This window comes from Leiobunum rupestre, chromosome 8, assembly GCF_980474605.1.
Source record: "Leiobunum rupestre chromosome 8, qqLeiRupe1.1.hap1, whole genome shotgun sequence".
Taxonomy (NCBI): domain Eukaryota; kingdom Metazoa; phylum Arthropoda; class Arachnida; order Opiliones; family Sclerosomatidae; genus Leiobunum; species Leiobunum rupestre.
This window is the reverse complement of record NC_143391.1, coordinates 4626812-4647555: the sequence shown is the minus strand read 5'-3', so window position 1 is coordinate 4647555 and position 20744 is coordinate 4626812. Positions and strand designations below refer to the sequence as shown.

The following is a 20744-nucleotide window of genomic DNA, read 5'->3' as shown; positions in this document are numbered from 1 at the left end:
TCCAATTGATTTGAATTTCGATTGAAATCCAATTGATTTGAATTTCGATTGAAATCGAATTGATTTGAATTTCGATTGAAATCGAATTGATTTGAATTTCGATTGAAATCGAATTGATTTGAATTTCGATTGAAATCGAATTGATTTGAATTTCGATTTCCATACAATTGATTTGATTTTCGATTTAAATCGAATTGATTTAAATTAAATTAATCAAATTTATTTAAATCAGCTAACGCTGGTAAAAATGTAACGAAAATTGCTAACCATATTTTTGCATACTTAAAACCCTTAGAAAATCACAGGAACGACGTATTTTTTCTTCCGAAACGAATACTAAAAACCAACGTTACTTGTTTCAAACGCGGAAGAATAGGGAGCTTGACACTTCACTCGTAGAAATTGCGTTATTTACTTCTGGTATATAGAAACAGCCGACGGATTTCGAGTTCGTATAACCTCTTCATTAGAAATATGTAACCCTTGGCGAAAAATGTAAAGTTGCGCGTTCGAAATTTGTACGAAGCGTACGTCAGGGTCAGGCGAACGTATCGATTGCGTGAGAATGGGAGAAAAATAGCTATTAACCCAAATGATACAGTGCTTATAGCCCTCCTTTATTTTGCGAAATGTTTCAATCGATGCGGGAAAGTCCTCGAAAAGTAACTAAAACGTCGACTACTGAAACAGGCGTTTCCCCTCAACTAAATACGTTCTATATAGCAATTAAAAAAAGAGATACCACTATATTGGTGCCAAAATTCGGTAACCCGTGGTTTCGAAAAATTCTTTTTCTACCAAAACATGCTAATTCTTTTTTTATGATATTTTTTACAAAAATATGCTAATTCTTTTTTTATGACATTTTTTTACAAAAATATGCTAATTTTGGTTCATGATATTTTTCTACAAAATATTATAATTTTTATTTATGATATTTTTATACAAAAATATTCTAATTTTTATGAAATTTTTTACAAAAATTTGCTAATTTTTATTTCTGATATTTTTTTCAAAATTATGCTAATTTTTATTTATGATATTTTTCTACAAAATAGGCTAATTCTTTTTTATGAAATTTTTTTACAAAAATATTCTAATTTTTATTTATGATATTTGTTTACAAAATATACATGCATCTAATTCTTATTTATGATATTTGTTTACAAAATATACATGCATCTAATTCTTATTTATGATATTTGTTTACAAAATATACATGCATCTAATTCTTATTTATGATATTTGTTTACAAAATATACATGCATCTAATTCTTATTTAGGATATTTTTTACAAAAATATACATGCATCTAATTCTTATTTAGGATATTTTTTACGAAAATATACATGCATCTAATTTTTATTTAGGATATTTTTTACGAAAATTTGCTAATTCTTAATTTCTTTATTATGTTTTTCAAAAATACGCGGATATTGATTTTTTTTTTAAATATGCTAATATTTCTTTCAAAATTAATATTACAGAATACTTATATATTCGATAAATTTAGTTTTACAAAATAAGCCAACTCGTATTTTTTGCAAAATTTTGTTGATATAAATATCATAGTTTTAATTATGTAACAAAATTTAATTTTAAAAATATGGTAAACGAGAGTGTTGTAATATTTAATTTTCCAAAAATACTAAATTAGATTTTGGTAAATTGATTCTAAAAAACTGTGTTGGACTAAAAGTACTCCTAGAAAAAAATCTTAAATCAATTTTTTTAAATTAATCTGATAGCCAAAAAAATATTTATTTTATATTGTAAATTAAAATTAAGGTAGAAATTAAACTAATAACAGAGCTAGTGTATAGAAAATAGCCAGATGCTAGATCACTTCCTTGATAATTAGGAAACCCTTGTTTGATTAAATCATGATTAAATCTGATTTAAAACAAATTTGTGGTTTTAGCTGTATAAACATTAAAAATATTAAATAATGATTTACTTTTTAACGTTGATTATTAGGACACCCCTATTAAATATCTGTAAATTCTCCATAGTCTAGTATATCATATTTACTGACACATATCGGTAAACCCTTGAAAAAGTGAAAATAACGAAGTTCTAGGTCCGTGATTCAGCAAATCAAAAAGAACTTTAAAAAATTTTCAAAACGAAAATGTTTGAGTTAGCTACTTTTCGCTCTTAGCAAGTGACACCGTCGATCGCCGTCCGAAGCCTATAATTTATCGGGACATTTCGACCTGAATTAAATATTTAGGTACGATGCTTTAACCGGTACACCGTTTTCATTTTCACTCTTTAAAAGCAAATTATGTAATTTCCTGACCTTAATTCCGTAGACCTTTCGAAGATTAGATTTAAAGGTGACTCATTTTGAAGGGCATATAAAAATAAAATACCAAATTTTAAAAGGTTAAACGAAAAAGATTTGAAAATTGTAGAAATATATATTACAAATATAAAAGAGAGTAATTAAAAAAAAATCCACGTAAAATATAATCTCTTTACATAAATATACTTCATTCAGTTGCATAGTACAAGAAGCATTTTAGGGTCCTCAAATTAAAAAACAAGATGATATTTAACGCACTCCCCTAAGTATATACAATTTTCTTTATTTTTTTAAACGACCTTGCAATTTATGGATTGTTCACTTGAGGTCGTAAGGAAGAAAATCAGAAAATCAAGCGTTTCGGTTCTATAAAAGAGAAACCATACGTGTTACCCCTACCAAAGGTTAGAAACCCTATTATTTAATTGCTATTAGTCTCAGGTAACATTCATTTCTGTTAAAATTTGCCAATCCGAAAACTGACGAATTGCTTATATAAATCAATATGGTAGTTTTTGCTTACGATCTTCAAATTGTAAATTATGAGCTTTACTCACGACGTCAGTTGCAGGTTACGAAAGGCAACATATCTGTTACATTTGGCGGTAAGATATTAGCACGAATTTGGCCTGTTTACGGTTGAATTTCTAAGTATACCCGCGCGCGTTATATAATTTGGCAAAATACCGTCTATTACGTTATATTTCAAATTGAAAATTAATTAATTAACATAGATAAGATTTAAAAACCGGTGTAATAATGTATTTTTAGTACTACAAGTGAGGCAGTCCTAAGAAAATTCTGTTTGGCAACATTTTTGGTTGCCATGGCAAAACGAAAGCCCATTCTTGTCCACCCTTTTAGGGATTTTCAAGTTACATGAAGGTCTACTTACCACCCGAGTTTCAACAAAATTGGATATAAACACCTCGGGTAGTCTCCTTGTGAGTATAGTGGTTAAACTAAAATAAAATGAACTGCTTCTAAGACCATTTTATGACGCGTTCAACCGAAAGTAGTTTTAGAAAGACGGCCAACCTGAAGGGTTTACCAGCTATACATTTGAAACATAAAATAACAAACTTCAACATAGGCCTTTTGATCGATTTGGGTACATTTGTTCGAATTTCATTCGTCTGAACGGTGGTACAAATGTCCGAAAACGTATTTCATTTGCCCGAAAAATTTATCACAACTTTTGTTGGTGATTTAGTCGTTCAATTTATGTTAACTTTACTGGCGAATTTCATTTGTTCGAATAATCGTTTGCCCGTTTTTTCGAACATTAGGAATTGGTTGTTTTTTTTAAATATTGTTAATATAAGAAAATAGTAACATTAACGTGAACCTAACCTAACCTAACCTAACCTATCCACAACATTCAACGCAATTCCCACTTACTATATCGGCCAAATGAAAAATGGATATTAGGATAAAATGATTAGACATTATAATAAAAATCCGGACCAAAAAAAACAGCAATAAGAAATACTAATTTAGCGACAGAATTCGGACAAGTGATGCTACCGATTCGGACGAATTAAACAAACAAGTTGTCCAATTCGAACAATTGAAACATTTGTTCCACCGTTCGGACGATTAAATTCGAACAAATGTACCTACCCCTTTTGATCCATTTAAGTAGATCGCGTTATCATATTTCTCACAATCATAAATGATTCCTATTTAAAATTCCATAGAATGCCATTAGAGATCGATTTTAAGTACAAAGAGTCTTAAGAGAGGGCGCTAAGACCTAAAAGTATAAAATTTAAATTATCTAATAAATAGTGTAATAAGTTGTTTATTTCAATAGATCCGCATTCTGTTACCTTAGTTCAAAAACGTCGTAACTCTAGCTTTAATTTTGCCCAAGTTAAGACTTTTTTAAACTAACGTACCGATTTATTCACTTTCCGCCCAAACAAGGTTAAAATTGGCGCCATCTAGTATAAACAAAAACATTAAATTTGTTAGCCCATAAGCGATAATAGAATCGATCAATTTACAAGCGATTACAGAACAACAAGGTATATCCAACGGTCTAAAATTAAATTAGTCGAAATGGGTCCTCCTATATCGATTGATCGAAGTCAATATGGGCCAAAAATATGGCGACAGTCACGGAATATCAAGATTGAGGGGTAGCCGGATCTAATAACGCTCCACACGCTTGTAAATTATGTTTGTCCACGCGCTAAAGACAATTTCAAAGCACTTTCCTCAAAGTTACCATTCACTTCATTACTCGCCTTTACAAAGGTTACGTCAGACCAGAAGTATATAACAGAACTCCTCCGAGATAAGTATGATCTCCCTACCCTGATCACGTTATTAGCTTGAAACACGTATGTTCGCAGGATCCCTCTCATTTTTTGGACATATCCTGCGGTGTTAGTTGAACATTGTACACGGTTTATACCAAGCATTACACTGGGTAAATTTAGCACCGTAATGCGGTGTGCACTTTCGCAGTTTGGCGGTAAATTCGCGTCCATCTTGCCTTCGGGGGGGATAAGTTTAATTTTAATGGTCTAGAGGAATGGATACTTCTGGTTTGACCTATTCTCCGATATGGTCAGGGTTGCCACAATATTTTCAGATTCAGATTATTATTATTAGTATAATTATTATTCTGACTATTCCCTGTGCTCTCTTACCATTTTAAGAAATTTTCCCAGACTTTAAAAGGCCAAAATTATGGAAATTTTAACTTTATATTTTACTTATTATATTATTTATATTAAATATATTAAATATTAAATAAATTTATATTATTACAACGGTAAATAAATTAGCAAAACTTTAAAAGAACTAAATAACAATCACAAAATTTGTCATAGATCTAGCGTAAAACTACCTTCAAAAAGTGTCAAGATAAAATTGAATTCCCTGACTACTTTTCCCTGATGGTAATTCACACTTCGAACTAGATAACGCTCTATATTAGACGGTCTTCAGGTTCATTTGTCTGAGATTATTTTCAATTTAAAGGGAGTATAGCCACAGCGAGGAAGGTCAAGCTTCCGTCTTTACTCACTGGTGGCGCGACGTAGTTGAAAATACTGCCACGAGTGTAAATCTCCCACCGATGCTTGCAGCTTCTGTATATAACTCGCTGCAGGAGAGGAAATTGCAATTTTCTATTTCGATCTAGACTGTCGCGGCACCAGTGAGTAGTAATCAGCTAGGCTAATACCCAAGGCACCACCTTAGGCCCAAGTCATCTAGCGACTTATTATGCCTTTAAACAGGTATTGAACATTAACTGGTTTCCTCCGCTATTTCTTGAACTTACAATGTTAGTTAAACCGTAACAACATAAACACGTGTAGAGGTTAACGGTAATAGTAAGTGTAGTAAGCTGTTGGCTCGCGTGGCATGGAGGGATTGCAACCACCCTCCTACGCATTGTAACCCGAGGGTTGGCAAAAAACCGGATTTTTTTTATTTAAAAATCCAGTATGGTTAAAACAGGATGTAAACCGGTTAAAACCTTTATAAAAAAAGCTCAAATTGCTTATATCTAGCCCTCTTTGCTCAAATTGCCCGATTTCAAAATGACGTTTTTGCGCGTGACAGTACCTTTACATTGTGAGGTATAGCAGACTAAAGCCCAGTTTACACTATGCAATTAATTGGGCCACTTAATTGAAACCCACTAATTGTAAGCAAGAAAATTGTACAGTGTGAACAGAAAAAGTTGGAACAATGGTTACAATTTTTCTGTTCACACTATTCAATTTTCTATTTTTCTTGCTTACAATTAGTTGGTTTCAATTAAGTGGTCCAATTAATTGTATAGTGTGAACTTTGCTTTATTTACCTGCTTCTATACCCTAACATGGCAGCGTATTTTCACGCGCCAAATGAATTTGAATATCCCTAAAATTGCTTATATCTCTCATTACTTGCGACAAAAAGTGAAGGTTAAGTTTTAGATTTTTCAATATTTCTAATTAATTTCTCAATTTTGTTTTAATAAAAAAAAAGTGGTTTTAACCATGGATTTTATTCGGTGGTTAAAAACACAGGGTGGTTTAAACTAGTCTGGCTGGCTCTTGCCAACCCTGGTTTAAAGGCATTAAGAGTCACTCGATGACTTGGGCTTAAGGTGGTGCCTAGGGTATTAGCCTAGCCATAAGTGGATGATCCACTAATATTTTTAACAGGGCTACCAGATTTTCCGTTGATATCAGTCTCTTTGCGGCTTTAACAAAAATTTAATTCTTTCTTTATCACATTTCAATAGGCCAAAACTATTCGCTCGCTTTGGGACGAAAAGAGAACACCTTTTACCCCAAACTACCAACCTATAAGGGTGTATTCTCGTGACGTCATCATCACTGTAGTCGAAGGCTAGTGTCATCCCCCTTTCCCCCATAACTATCTACCTTAGAGCAATGGCCGCCATCTTTTCGTGAATACCACCTATACAATAACAGCCAAACTGTATTTCCTAGAAATTACTCCATAACTAGCGAATAGTTTTCGCCTAGTTATTACTTTCATATAAACGACGCGCCAACAGGTCTATCTGATTGGTTCCCTAAAAGTGACGTTTTCCGACGCCATTGAAGCGAACACGGGTGACGTATTTCCTTTCCCCCTCTCGTTACAGGGGAAAATTAGAATATAAATCATTATCCCTAAATATTAATAATTACATTATCGGTCTTATAAAAAAAAAAAATTTTAATTTAATGTCAATAATTATTTTTCTGGATTGCTCAATGGCTCTCTGCCCTATCTCACCCGAGATACCGGAGCCAAAGAAAAAACTCGGTTCGAAATAAACCTTAAGCTGGTTTCACACTCGACGGAAAATTAGCGGTATATCGAATGGGAATCAATTTTCAGCTCGGCATTTATTATCATCTTTCCGGCACATTTTCCGTCGAGTGTGAAACCAGCTTAATAGTTGATTTTATAAAATGTCTTTACGCTTGCCCAACTTGTTGAAATGTTGCCCTGGAATTATAGTTCAGCCAATGCCTAAGAATGAGTTCATAAGCTCTTTAGTGGGAGAGAAAAAGGATCCACAGCTGAAGCGGGGAGGCAACATTTCAACAAGATGGCCAAGGTTATTTTATAAAAAGAACTATTGCCCGAAATGTTAGCGCGTAATTAATTAGCGCGTGCATCCCCTTGTCTAATTACAGTTAGAGATACCGGCCTGAAAATATCAAAGCAAACGATCGGCAGGGTGTCCCCAGTGGGGGAGGGAGGGGATCGATCAAAAGCATCCTACGCAAAACACGACGAAACGAACGACGGTTTCAGCGACTCGGTCCCGCCATCTTCCGGAAATAACACCAACTAAACCCACGGACAGTCGAACTAAAATTCTATTAAATACGCAGAATTGAGACGAGCGAGACCGGGTGAACGTACGTATCGAATGAAATAAAATCAATAAACACGGGTCTACTGGCGAATTAGCATCTTCTAATACAAGGGGAAGCTCGAGATGAGTAGTATCGCGAGAGGTTCTTCATAATTGATGAAAAGGGAGAAAGGAAAGATGGAGAACCGAGAAGGGTCGGTTGAGAGAGAGAGTGGTCTTACCGTGAGAGAGTGAGGAGGATAGGTGGTCGAGGCGGTGGCCGCGGCGGTGAGCGGAGGCAACCACGACTGGTGATCGGCGAGTAAGGAAGCGGGGAAGCTGTCTGGATGCGGCGGTGGCCATAGCACCGTTGGGAGATGGTGCTGCCGAGGTCGGCGAGGCCTGGCTGTCGGAGGGGAATCCGTAATAGCGAGAGACAACGCTGCACCCCTCAAATCCCTGTCGTCACGAACGCCGACGGTTAAAGCGAAGAAAGCCCGCCTTCCAATCCACCACAGGCCGCGATAAATTGCGAGAAAAGTAACGAACTTTGCGCGGGGATTTCGGCGGGGCTGGTGCTATTGTTTACGAGGAAGGAAGGAAGGGAGAGAGGGCCAAATAATGGTCCACTTGATTAGAGAGAATCGATTGGCGGCTGGGCCTGGCGCTGGAAACCGACTGCGGCGGGAAAAACGCATCGCGCGCCGAACCTCTCTTCTCGCTCGGGCTCTCTCTCTCTATTTGGAGTAGTAGGTCAACTCTCTCGTGTCTCCCTTTTTTCACTTCTTAATTTCATTTACTGTCCAGTTTACAGCCCCCAACGGATCCCCCCCCCTCGCATTTATACCTTTTCAATTTCATTCTCGTAACTACCCCCCCACACCCAAAACCTTATTATTATTATTCCTTTTAGTGGCGTGGAAAAAACTAGAAATAGCCCGAAGACTTTTACGATAATTGGAAAAATATATAATGACAAACATGGCGTGTTTTTTAACTCTTTTTGCGTAAATTGTATCATCGTATGACGGTGTTCTTTTAAAGGGAATAGAACCTCCAACGCGTTCTTTATGGAAGACCCCATCAATTTTCTTTATTCCCTTCACAATCAGCGATTATCAGCGCCGCAAGTGTGAAAAGCCATGGGAGGCAGCGGACAATATTGGAACCCTCGGAGGGTGACAGAAATACCAGAGGTTATATTCCCTTTAAAGGGCATAGAGAATATATCCAGTTTCGTTATCTAAGCCGAGTAAAAAAGTACGATGTCAGATTATAAGCGTTTAGGCTTTAGGTTCGGGTATTATAAGAACAGTTTATATTAGTCAAACGTAAACCAAATAGTTTAAAAACTAAATTTAATCGGAATTCAATTTAAAGCGACAGACAAAAAGTGAGCGCATATCAGATGCCACACCGTTATCGAATTTACATATCCCCCTATTAAATTCCTTTCGAAATTTTAGTTAGTTTTTCTTAATTTGCTTTTCACAAGATTTTACTTACTAAACGTACAAGTATAACTGAAGCTGGACAGATTAATAGTGGACAGGAATCCATACCTCTACTTGGAATGCTTATCCTGCCGTATCGCGCATGGTAAGATCACTCTGACGGCTTTGGCCCCGCCTACGAGAGAAAAAATCCCCTTTGCGCGCGCTCCCCTCTCACGTTGTTGTTTGTTAAGTTAACATGGTGACGTCAAAAAAACCGTCAGCCACATCGAGACGAAAATCTGCCGCGATAAGCATTCCAAGTAGAGGTAAGTACGTTGGATAAGGTATCAGATACAGTTTTGAAAACAGATTACCGGATGAGGGGAATATAAAAGATTAATCGGATCTGAAAAACTGATATTATTTGGGTATCTGAAAATGACGACTTGAATTGTATCCTATATTTCTTATAATTTTAGAATATGGGTTTAAATCCCAAGGTAATATCGAATATTTTGGGGCCCGGGCCCGCTATCGGTGGCCCGGTTCACCGCGTCGGTGCAGTTGCTACTCGCGTCCAAACACGACTTTTGTTCAATATTACACTATTTAGGTATTTTACTTACATTATCTAAAATGCATTAGAGATAGAGTTTAGAGTTCGTAAAATATTATTAATTAATTAACTATTCACGTATTTATTTATTTATTTATTTATTTATTAATTAATTAACTATTCACGTATTTATTTATTTATTAATTAACTATTCACGTATTTATTTATTTATTTATTTATTTATTAATTAACTATTCACGTATTTATTTATTTATTAATTAATTAACTATTCACGTATTTATTTATTTATTTATTTATTAATTAACTATTCACTTATTTATTTATTAATTAACTATTCACGTATTTATTTATTTATTAATTAACTATTCACGTATTTATTTATTTATTAATTAATTAACTATTCACGTATTTATTTATTTATTAATTAATTAACTATTCACGTATTTATTTATTTATTTATTTATTTATTAATTAATTAACTATTTTCGTATTAATTACAACTATTTTCGTATTAATTACAACTATTTTCGTATTAATTACAACTATTTTCGTATTAATTACAACTATTTTCGTATTAATTACAACTATTTTCGTATTAATTACAACTATTTTCGTATTAATTACAACTATTTTCGTATTAATTACAACTATTTTCGTATTAATTACAACTATTTTCGTATTAATTACAACTATTTTCGTATTAATTACAACTATTTTCGTATTAATTACAACTATTTTCGTATTAATTACAACTATTTTCGTATTAATTACAACTATTTACGTATTAATTACAACTATTTACGTATTAATTACAACTATTTACGTATTAATTACAACTATTTACGTATTAATTACAGCTATTTACGTATTAATTACAGCTATTTACGTATTAATTAAATATTAATTTAGATGGCGCTGCACAACACTAGGTTCAGTGGCGTAGCGAGGACATTTGGCTAGGCCATCGACAAAGACTAGGCTATAATACCTAAAAAATATTTTCATTTAGGAAAAAAGTGTACTTCTCAAGTTTCAAGAATTTTAGTTTAATAAATAATCCAACCAGTCCAGTTTACACGTTATACTTTGGGCACCCCTTTGGCAGCCCCTAGCTACTAACATCCTAGTAGTTTGCCCGTGACTGAATGTCATAATTAGGAGTAGTCTAAGAAATATGATAATTCTATATACTAAATTATAAATTATTTTAAGATAGCAACTTGTTTTTCTCATTTAGAATAGTACTGTTATTTTCTAGAAGTAACACAATAAATAAATTAGTTACATTTTAAAAAAAATTAAAATATTTTATGGTTTATGGTGCTATTGAAATTCAGGGGGGTTTATACAAAGAATAGAAGGATTGATATTAATGGCCGCGTGTTTTGGTTGAGCTAGAAACTTCCGGCAAAGCAAATCAGAGTAACCGGAAACGGTTACGCAACCCGGTCTCTCTTTAAAAACGAGAGGCGCAAAAGTTCCACTAGACGGAGCTACACCTTCCATTCCTGGAGCTTTTTATTCTTTGGTTTACAGTGGCGTAGACAACTGGGGGTTTCCGGGTTCAGACCCCCCTTGGGCCTACCTTTGACTGTACGAAATTTCCACCCCTTCTCGACCCCCTCTTAACACTCACATACTTCGACCACCCTTGACGAATTTCTGGTTACGCCACTGCTTCATTACGTAGTGGATGGGTGCGTGACGTAATTTGCAACCGCCCCTATAGAGGTACAAAAAAGGCGTACTTCTCTCGTAAGATAAATATCATGAATAATAAATCCGCAGGTATGACCTTTAGCATATTTAAGACGAAGTGACGTGGCTTCCTCAATTAAGCAGGCTGCGAATGACGGAGGAAAAATAGAAAAACAACGAACGGAGGAGGAAGCGTAAAGAAAACAAATCTTATTTTCTCGGAGACTTTTCGAGTTTCTAAATTGTGAAGAGAGAGAGAGAGAGAGGCTAAGTTGTCACAACTGTCCCGCCGTCACGTGGGGGTTCTACTTTCTTCGCTTACCTCAACGAGACAGCGCGACGTAAGGCGGGGTTGGAGAGGTGGTAACTAGCGACTCAATGTCAGGTAAGACGGACCAAAATGGTCTTCTTCGGTAAAGGGCTAAATACGCTTGAGGGAGAGTTAGTGAAAGAATACGACGCCATTTTGTTTCTTTGGCATGGCCCCAAGGGGGAGCTGCCTGCCTTCCTGCCTCGATGATGCGAAACACGCGCGCGCTCTAAAAAATGAAGATGTTGAAAAGCAAATTAAAGATATAGTCAGGTTTCTTTTTTCTCTCCGCAGAAAGAATCATTCTTTCCGCTTATTGGCCCACATAAGCCGCTTTGCACTCGCGAAGAAAAAAGTGGGGGCGTCAAAAAAGGGGGGGACCAGTTTTGTGTATCGAAATAGTATTTTTTTCCCTCATCTTTTTTTTTTTACGGAAAAGGCAGAGACGTAGGTTTGGAATTTGCTGTTATAAGGAGGAGGGGGTTGAAATAGGGGTGGGTTGGAACAGGGAGCACTTCCGGCCGCTAAACATTTATGGTTCGAATCAATGTTTGAATGAACGTCTATTCACACGAAAGATCCCCCCCCCCTTGGCCTCGCATTTTTAGCACGAAAACTGGCATAAACTAAAACTAGCGATCACATTCAACATATGTTTTTTGGGGGACTGGGTTGCTCAAACTAACACCCATCCCCCAATCCTTTGATTGAGGATAAGAAATAGCGTTAGGACCACTAATTAACTATTTCCTGTCATCGTCAGATCAAAACAGGTGGCCAAGATACTAGGCTTAGTATCCAACTAAATTGTGCCCTTTGGTTCGCGAAGTAGCTAAAAGAGTGTAGTTATGAAGGATAAAACGCTTTAACTGGTAAAACCGGGTACACGACGAAGGAAAATATGATTGAACGATACTACGACAAAGGTAAAAATATAAGACTGCATTATTAATTTATATTTCTTCGTCGTATGCCCAATTGCTGCAAAAAAATACTAGCAGGATATTCCGACTATTACTAGTACAATAAAACAGGGTACACGACCAAATAAAATATGATTGGACGATACTACGACAAAGGTAAAAATATAAGACTGCATTATTAATTTATATTTCTTCGTCGTATGCCCAATTGCTGCAAAAAAAATACTAGCAGGATATTCCGACTATTACTAGTACAATAAAACAGGGTACACGACCAAATAAAATATGATTGGACGATACTACGACAAAGGTAAAAATATAAGACTGCATTATTAATTTATATTTCTTCGTCGTATGCCCAATTGCTGCAAAAAAATACTAGCAGGATATTCCGACTATTACTAGTACAATAAAACAGGGTACACGACCAAATAAAATATGATTGGACGATACTACAGCAAAGATAAAAACAGGTCTGCAATTTATGCTTATTATCTCTTCGTCGTGTGCCCAACTGCTGCAAAAAATACTAGCAGAATGTACTGTCTAATACTAGTACCCTAAAACAGGGTACACGACGAAGGAAAATATGATTAGACGATACTACATCAAAGGTAAAAATATAAGACTGCATTATTGCTTAATACTTCTTCGTCGTGTGCCCAACTGCTGCAAAAAAATACTAGCAGGCCATCCTGATTAATACTAGTACACTAAAGCAGGGTACACGACGTAAGAAAATATGATTGGACGATACGACAGCAAAGATAAAAAAAAGGTCTGCAATTTATGCTTATTATTTCTTCGTCGTGGGTCCAACTGCTGCAAAAAAATACTACCAGGCCATCCTGATTAATACTAGTGTGCTAAAACAGGGTACACGACAAAATATAATACGATTGGACGTTACTACTGCAAAGGTAAAAGTATAACACTGCTATTTTTACTTAATATCTGGTCTTCTTGTAACCTGCTTCAGCAATAAATATTAGGAGGCGATCCTGACTAATACTAGTACACTAAAGTAGGGTACACGACGTTGGAAAATACGGCCAATTTATGCTTTAGTAATTATCTATATTTTCGGTTAATTTAACCGTCTTCTATCAAATATCTTTATTTATGGTCAATATCTTATAGCCAATATTTACTTTGAAAATTAAAAAGCAAGAATAATTTATAATAAACTCAAAACATTTACTTAAAATTGAAATTTTGTGTTTTATATTAATAATACATGGAATCCACATTTGAACTTAACTGACAAGGAGACATCCTGAAGTGTAACCCACCGATTTTGTTCAAACTCGGGGGATTGGTAGACCTTCATGTATCATGAAAAATCCTAAAGGGAATTTATTCAATGGGCAACCGTTTTGCCATGGCAACGAGAAATGTTTTTGACAACACAAAATATTAAATTTTCCCATTGAAAATAACATAGGATTTTGACCTCAAATTGATCAAAAGTTGATCAATTTTGATGTTTTTTTATTAATTTTTATCAATTTTTTAAATTTTTGGCATTTTCGAAATTTTTTAATTTGTTAAAATTTTTCACAGGAATCGGTCAGAATCCCATGTTATTTTCAATGGGAAAATTTCCATTTGTTGTTGTCAAAAATATTTTTCGTTGCCATCGCAAAACGGTTGCCCATTGAATAAATTCCCTTTAGGATTTTTCAAGTTACACGAAGGTCTACCAATCCCCCGAGTTTGAACAAAATCGGTGGGTTATACTTCGGGATGTCTCCTTGTGAGTTATTTAACTATTTTCTCCTTGAATAAACTTTGATTTCAACATTTTCCTAAATAAATATAGCAGAAAAATAGAATCGTGCCCCGTCACTAGAGAGTTTCAGCAACCCATTTCTAGGCGTAAACGCGAACGACTACGTCTCTTCCCGATGTGTGGGTCAAAATTTAGTTCTGCAAAAATTGTTTACAATTTTGTACGTGCCGGGAGTAGTGGCGTACTCCTGTAATCCCAAGCGTCTGGGAGGCAGAGTTTGTGGATGGCCGTGTGAGGACGACCACCAATCCCCAACGGGTGGTCGGAATACTTCCGCCACTGGTGTCCCCACGTGTCCCCCCGTTGGCGTGGCCGTTACACATATCTCGCCCTGATTAAGGGGGAAGAATACAGTAAAAGCCTCTTTTTCGTTCAAGCTGAACGTTTCTGTTTTAACAATTACATAATTGAATTATCTTTTTACCTCTCCGAGGGGACTTTGTACCCTAGGAGGGGTCATACAACCACCGTGTCTGTCTGTCTGTGGGTCTGTCTGTCAGGCCTGCGAACGCGTTCGCATTTTCGGGGCAAAGGGTAATCACTGCGTACGCAGTTTCTTAGAATCAGGGAAAAGGTTTTTCCAAAAGCGCCCTCTTTTTGTCATTGGGTGTAATATAAATTTTTAATAGGCCGGGATTCGAACCCGAGCCCTTTTGAACGACAGGTGAGCGTTCTACCGCAGAACCACGGATACAGTTACGCATCACTGAAAATTATAAACTCTTCCGAGGAGAGGTATATTTTGGCTTGCCAACTTGTTCTTATTAGGCTGAACCTTCCTCTAGTGCTTAAAATAATTTTGATAATTATAATATTAATAGTTAACGAGATATAAGATCCTAACTAAAGGGTAGTTTTAGCGCTTGCCCAACTTGTTTAGCTCCGGGGGTCCGAATTAAAACGTAATAACTTAATTATTTTTAAATTTAAAATTATCGAAATTATTTTAAGCACTAAACAAGAGGCTGTTCTACACTTAAATATTAATCATATAAGTTAAAACACAAAATTACAAGAGTTCAGCTTGAAATAGCGCGAAAGTAGACAATGGCCACTGTAGTCTTCCCCCTTAATCATGTGGACGAGCGGACTGAATTTGTCCCACACGTTACAATCCCGAAGTGAAATACGGTAACACCTATGTTTCAAATAGTATACTGATAAGGCCAAATGCACAAACAACATCTTTCTAAACTTCATTTAGAAAAAAAAGTTACACACAACATTCTGTTTGCAAATGGACTTTGTTGTTAGTTTCACTCGTCGTCTGCTTTTTCAAATGCCGAATTCTTGTGTTCCCGGCGTCAAATAAATTTCTCGAATCTGGCGAAGACATTCTCGTTTACGTTTAGAAATGGGTTGCTGAAACTCTCAACTGATACCGAATACCCGATATCCGATATTATTTGTAAAGTTATCGATATACAACGTTTAACCGAATGCCGGAATTTATTCTGAGCAAAATTCAATAATATATTTAATATAAAAGGCCTCACGAAACGCAAATTTCATCACAAAACGAAAATCGACGAAACGCAAATCACCTCATGAAAAGCAAATTGCCCCACAAAACGCAAATCGATGAAGCACAATTTGCCTCACGAAATGCAAAGCATAAATTGCCCAACGAACCTGTTCGCAAATCGACGGAGCGCAAACCACTTCACGAAACGCAAATTGCCCCACAAAACGCAAATCGATGAACCACAATTTGAATCACGAAACGCAAATCGACAAAGCAAAAATTGCCCCATCAACCGCAAATCGACGGAGCGCAAATCACCTCACGAACAGCAAATCGATGAAGAACAACTTGCCTCACGAAACGCAAATCGACAAAGCATAAATTGGTCCACGAAACGCAAATCGACGGGGCTCAAATCACCTCACGAAAAGCAAATTACCTCAGAAAACGCAAATCGAGGAAGCACAAATTGACCCACGAAACGCAAATCGACGTAGCGCAATTCGGCAAAAGCCAAAGATTTAAAAGCTAAGGTTTCCAAATACCAGAAAACCTAAGCTTCTACCGATAAGTTAAGGATGGCCTGTTAAAAATGCCCCTTTGGAAACCAAGCTTTTTTAAATAACAAAAATCGAGCTTACCGAATACTTCTCCGCGTCCAAGACTCTCCAACTCTCTTCGTGGGTGGACTTGTCGTCTTCTCCGCCGGACCATCTCGACAATTGTCCGCTAGTGGCGCTAGCTACCGAGCCTCCGCTTTCGGAACTGGCTTGACGCACCAAACTGGGTTCCGAGGAGTGAGTCAACGAGGCGATGGCGGTTCCGGGCAAGGACAGTAGAGAAGAGGACACGGTACTCGCGACGGAAGGCGCGATGCCGAGGAGCGGGATGTTGGCGCTGACCTTCCTTTTGGCGAGGACTTGCGACTTGCCGGCGCTGGCGCCACCCGGGCTGGAATTGCTCCTCTTCAGTTCCTGGTCGTCCGAGACTTGGTCGCTGGCGGGTGGCGCTGGCCGGCGTCGGACCTCCAGGGCGCTTCCGGGAGGTCGGTCCGAGGTGGCCGTCTCGGGGCTCTCTTCCGCCAGAGGGTTCTTCAACTTGGCCCCGTACTTGCGCATCTCCTCCTCGAGCATTTCGCCGTACGGTCCTCTGAGGCGCTTCTTGTAGTAGCGTCTTTGTTGTTGGGGGCTTTTGGAATCCGATTCCGAGTCTGGGAACCTGCGCGATGATGAAACACGGTGAATAACGGGCCGAAAAGAGAAAGAGCGCTATTGGCATTACGTCAGCACGCGAAACCGTAGAACTTTCCAAACAGGCGATTACAAGAGACTTTTCGGGGACGCCAGGCGCCCACCACCGCCGAAATGAGCCACGTAAACACGGCGAACAAAAGACGTAGGACAGAAATATTCGACACTGGCCCAACATACACTAAGCCTACGGTATAGCACCGAAAATATTTCACTTTCGCAATACGTTGGAAATATAATTATTCGACTAGGGTTACTTCTGCGGAATTCGAGGCCGTTTTAAAATATTTTAATTATACCATAAGTAACGTAAGAAGAGTAAGTATGACGCTAATTATTTTAATCATAGTCGGTTACGCTAATGACCATATTAAAGGGAATATAACCTCGGGTAAACACCAACGTTTGCGGCTTTGGCCGCTCTTGCTTTTGTCGTTAGAAATGTTTGGCGCCACTGTACAGGGTAATTTGAAACATTGAAGGGGTCTTCCATAAAGATTGCTTTGCAGGTTATATTCCCTTTAAGAATGTATTTATTTACATTTATGAAAAATCACTTTTGAGACGCTAAACGTAAGCTCATTTCAATCAGTAGAGTTTGTCAGAATTCTTACTCAGGAGCTCAGAAATTTTTTTCCTGAGAAACTAAACACAAGTTCTGACCGGAAATAGAATCTTGGAAATAACGTTTACTTAGGTACTTAAAATTGACTATCAAAAAAATTTCCTTCGTTTTTGAAGGTAGTTATTTGAACTCGTTTTCGCTCGTATTTCATTCTGTTTCATACTTATTTGATTACGTTACTTATGTTAATGTAAAGTCAGGTACTTTTCAGCCTTTGGTTTTTATTGACCATTAGATACACAATCTTGTACCATTTAGGTTACTGAGAACTAACCACGCTAATTTCCATTCCCGCTAGCATGAACTACGTAGGATCCTCTCTCAAACGAAAACTCAACATTTACCCAATTGTACAGCGAGCGCCATCTAGTATCGGTCGTAATAACATTTCCTCGTATATTTTGAGAAAACGTATCATTAGTTAAGTAAAAGTTAAATTTAACTATTAATTAAGTTCGTGTGACTTTAATTGTAGATTAATTTTACGATATATTGTTTTAATACATCATAAATAACAAAAATTGTGGTGATATTCCTAATTTTTTAAAATCAAGGTCCCCGTTGGATGGCGTTACTGTTTCAATTTGAATAGCGATTTCAGTCATATCAGTTTACATAGAACCACGTAGCGGTTAACGTGAAGAGCTCATAAACTGCTGGATATTCGTCAGCTAAGCGGAAGCCTTGCGTATTATAATAGAAAATCGGCTGTTTGGCAGACTAAAGTGCAGCAGCTTATGAACTTATCACGTTCGCCGCTTAGTGGCTCTATGTAAACCTAAAAGGCTAATACGTGCTATACGGATCGACTCGTACGTTCTCAGTAACATAAATACGTTCTTGGTACCAATTTTGTTTCATAATGACATTGGACGGGTCAATTAGCTCGCGCTAGAAAACGCGTAGGTTAAATAGTCTGTTGTTAAGAATTCCACTCAACTATCGCCACGAGAGGTGGTTAGAAATCGACCGCAGCGCCACCATGTTAGTCCGAGCTGAACTAAAATTGGACTCAATTTCCCGATTTCCCGTATTAACGCCTACCTTCGATTCTCGGTCTTTGGATATGCATTTACATTCATAAATTGATCGTGAAGCCTACGGCTATTTGATTTTCAAAAATAGTCTCGTTTTTAGAGTGCATTAGTACGGGTAAAATTCCGTAGTTTCGATCTGGGTATAGTCATAAGTAACATAGAATAAGTAAGAAACTACCAAATTGTTTTAATTAGTGTTGTAAGTCGGAAAATTTTCCGGAAAATTCCCGATGATTCCATGATTAGTTTAATATCGTTTGCAAATTTAAATAAAGTGGCATTTTCGCCTTATTTGTTCGAATCTAAACGTAAAAATAAACCTTTAGACTAGCATTAAACAATGTAACATTATTAATGTTTTGTAGTATGTTTACTGTTATTAGACATATTATATCGATAAAAAGTTAAAAACATTAAAAACCCTTAAAAAGTTATTTATGTTTCAATTTTTTATTTTTCCGATTAAAAATTTCCGCATTTTATTTTTCCGGAAAATTAACAACACTAGTTTTAATGCTAATTTTGTCACCGAACCTTTCTTCGACACTGACACTATCGCAATCGAACTGAGGATTATGGTATTTCGTTTTCACAATATTTAGACACTTGGGGGCTCTGAGCTGCGCAATTACTCTAAAACTTAGTCGAGCAAACATTTAGTTAATTGTGATCTTTATTTTTATTATGTTACTTATGGCATAACACAAAACCATAAGTATATAATTATGTTCCATAAGTGGCCAGTAGTAGAATATAAATAATGATATATAAATATGATAAAATTAACGTCAAATCCAAAAGGGGAGCGTATGAAGCCTAATGACAAAGTCTGAAGTCCACCAAAATTATCTGGTCGTTCTAGAAACGGCTCTCAGTAAATTTTAAAACGCGGAATTGACACACTTATGTGATACATAATTTTAAACTTATGGCAAAACGTTCTCTGTATAAATCTAACATTTGAGTCTTTTAAGTAGCGGCAGTAAGTTCAATACTTACTTCTGGCTGTAAATTCCAGGAGTGGGTGGTCCTCCGCCGTCAGAACCGTATCTTCGATGCGAACCTTTGGTCCAAGTACCACTGGAGACGCTGACGGACCTGTTGGGTGCCTCTCTTCGCGGCAGAGTTTGGGAGCCAGTGACTCGAGAGGGTTTCACCGAGGGTGTGTCTTCGTTGGCCCTGGAATCTTCTTCGTCCTCCAGCGAGTAATCGCCCAAGTAGGGTTCGCTCTTGGATGACGCCATCAACTCCGACAGGCCGGCTTTGTTGGTCCTGGTCAGTTGCGGTTTTTCCCCGCCCGGATCGCTGTGGTGCTTCTTCTTCAAAGATTTGTTACGATCTTCGATAGAGCCACTTTCAAGAGACGAATTAAATATTTTTAATTATTTTATTAAATGCAGTGTTGTGGATTTTTCTTTAAAATGTAAAAACCGATTTATAAGTCCGATTTTTTATTTTAATTAATTTTAAAACTTTTTTACATATTTTCTCGACAAATTAATAAAATATTTGTGTACAGCGGTAAGATTTAAATTAATTAAATATATAATTAACATTTGTAATTTAGTTTGCTTTGAATGGTCATTGCTACAAACATTACTTTTGTATATTTTCATAAATACATTGAAGCTTGGACAAATAAACTAGCAAATATGTCAATGATTTAAATAAATTAATTTACTCCGACTATGCTGAAGATGGCGCTACAAAATACTAGCGAGCTTTCCTGCTTATATTTAATAACGGCGCGCGACGCACGCTCAGCGCACGGTTATTGATTTTTTTTAAATTACTGGTTTTTACGACCGGTTTTCTTCACAAATTGATCATTAATTTGATTTGAGTGTAGCGGTAATGTAAACTAAAATTTAAATTAAACTCCATTAAATTTAATTATCAATAAAAATTACATGTTGATAAATACATTGAAGTAGGTGATAATTCGAACGTGCAACCGTGCGTTTGTCGCGCGCCGTTATTAAATAGAAGCGGGAAATC

At 36.5% G+C, this 20744-nt stretch overlaps 1 protein-coding gene across 1 annotated transcript in view; it reads right to left on the bottom strand.

The window, feature by feature from the left end:
• Positions 1–20744, bottom strand: part of LOC149932068 (uncharacterized) — a 117529-nt gene that overhangs the window by 92725 nt on the left and 4060 nt on the right. Inside the window, exons 3-4 of the mRNA XM_090156106.1 lie at positions 19746–20099; positions 16476–17052 (exon numbers count right to left, since the gene is read on the bottom strand). Of these exons, the coding sequence (XP_090012232.1) occupies positions 16476–17052; positions 19746–20099 (931 nt within the window). The remainder of the gene's footprint in view (positions 1–16475; positions 17053–19745; positions 20100–20744) is intronic.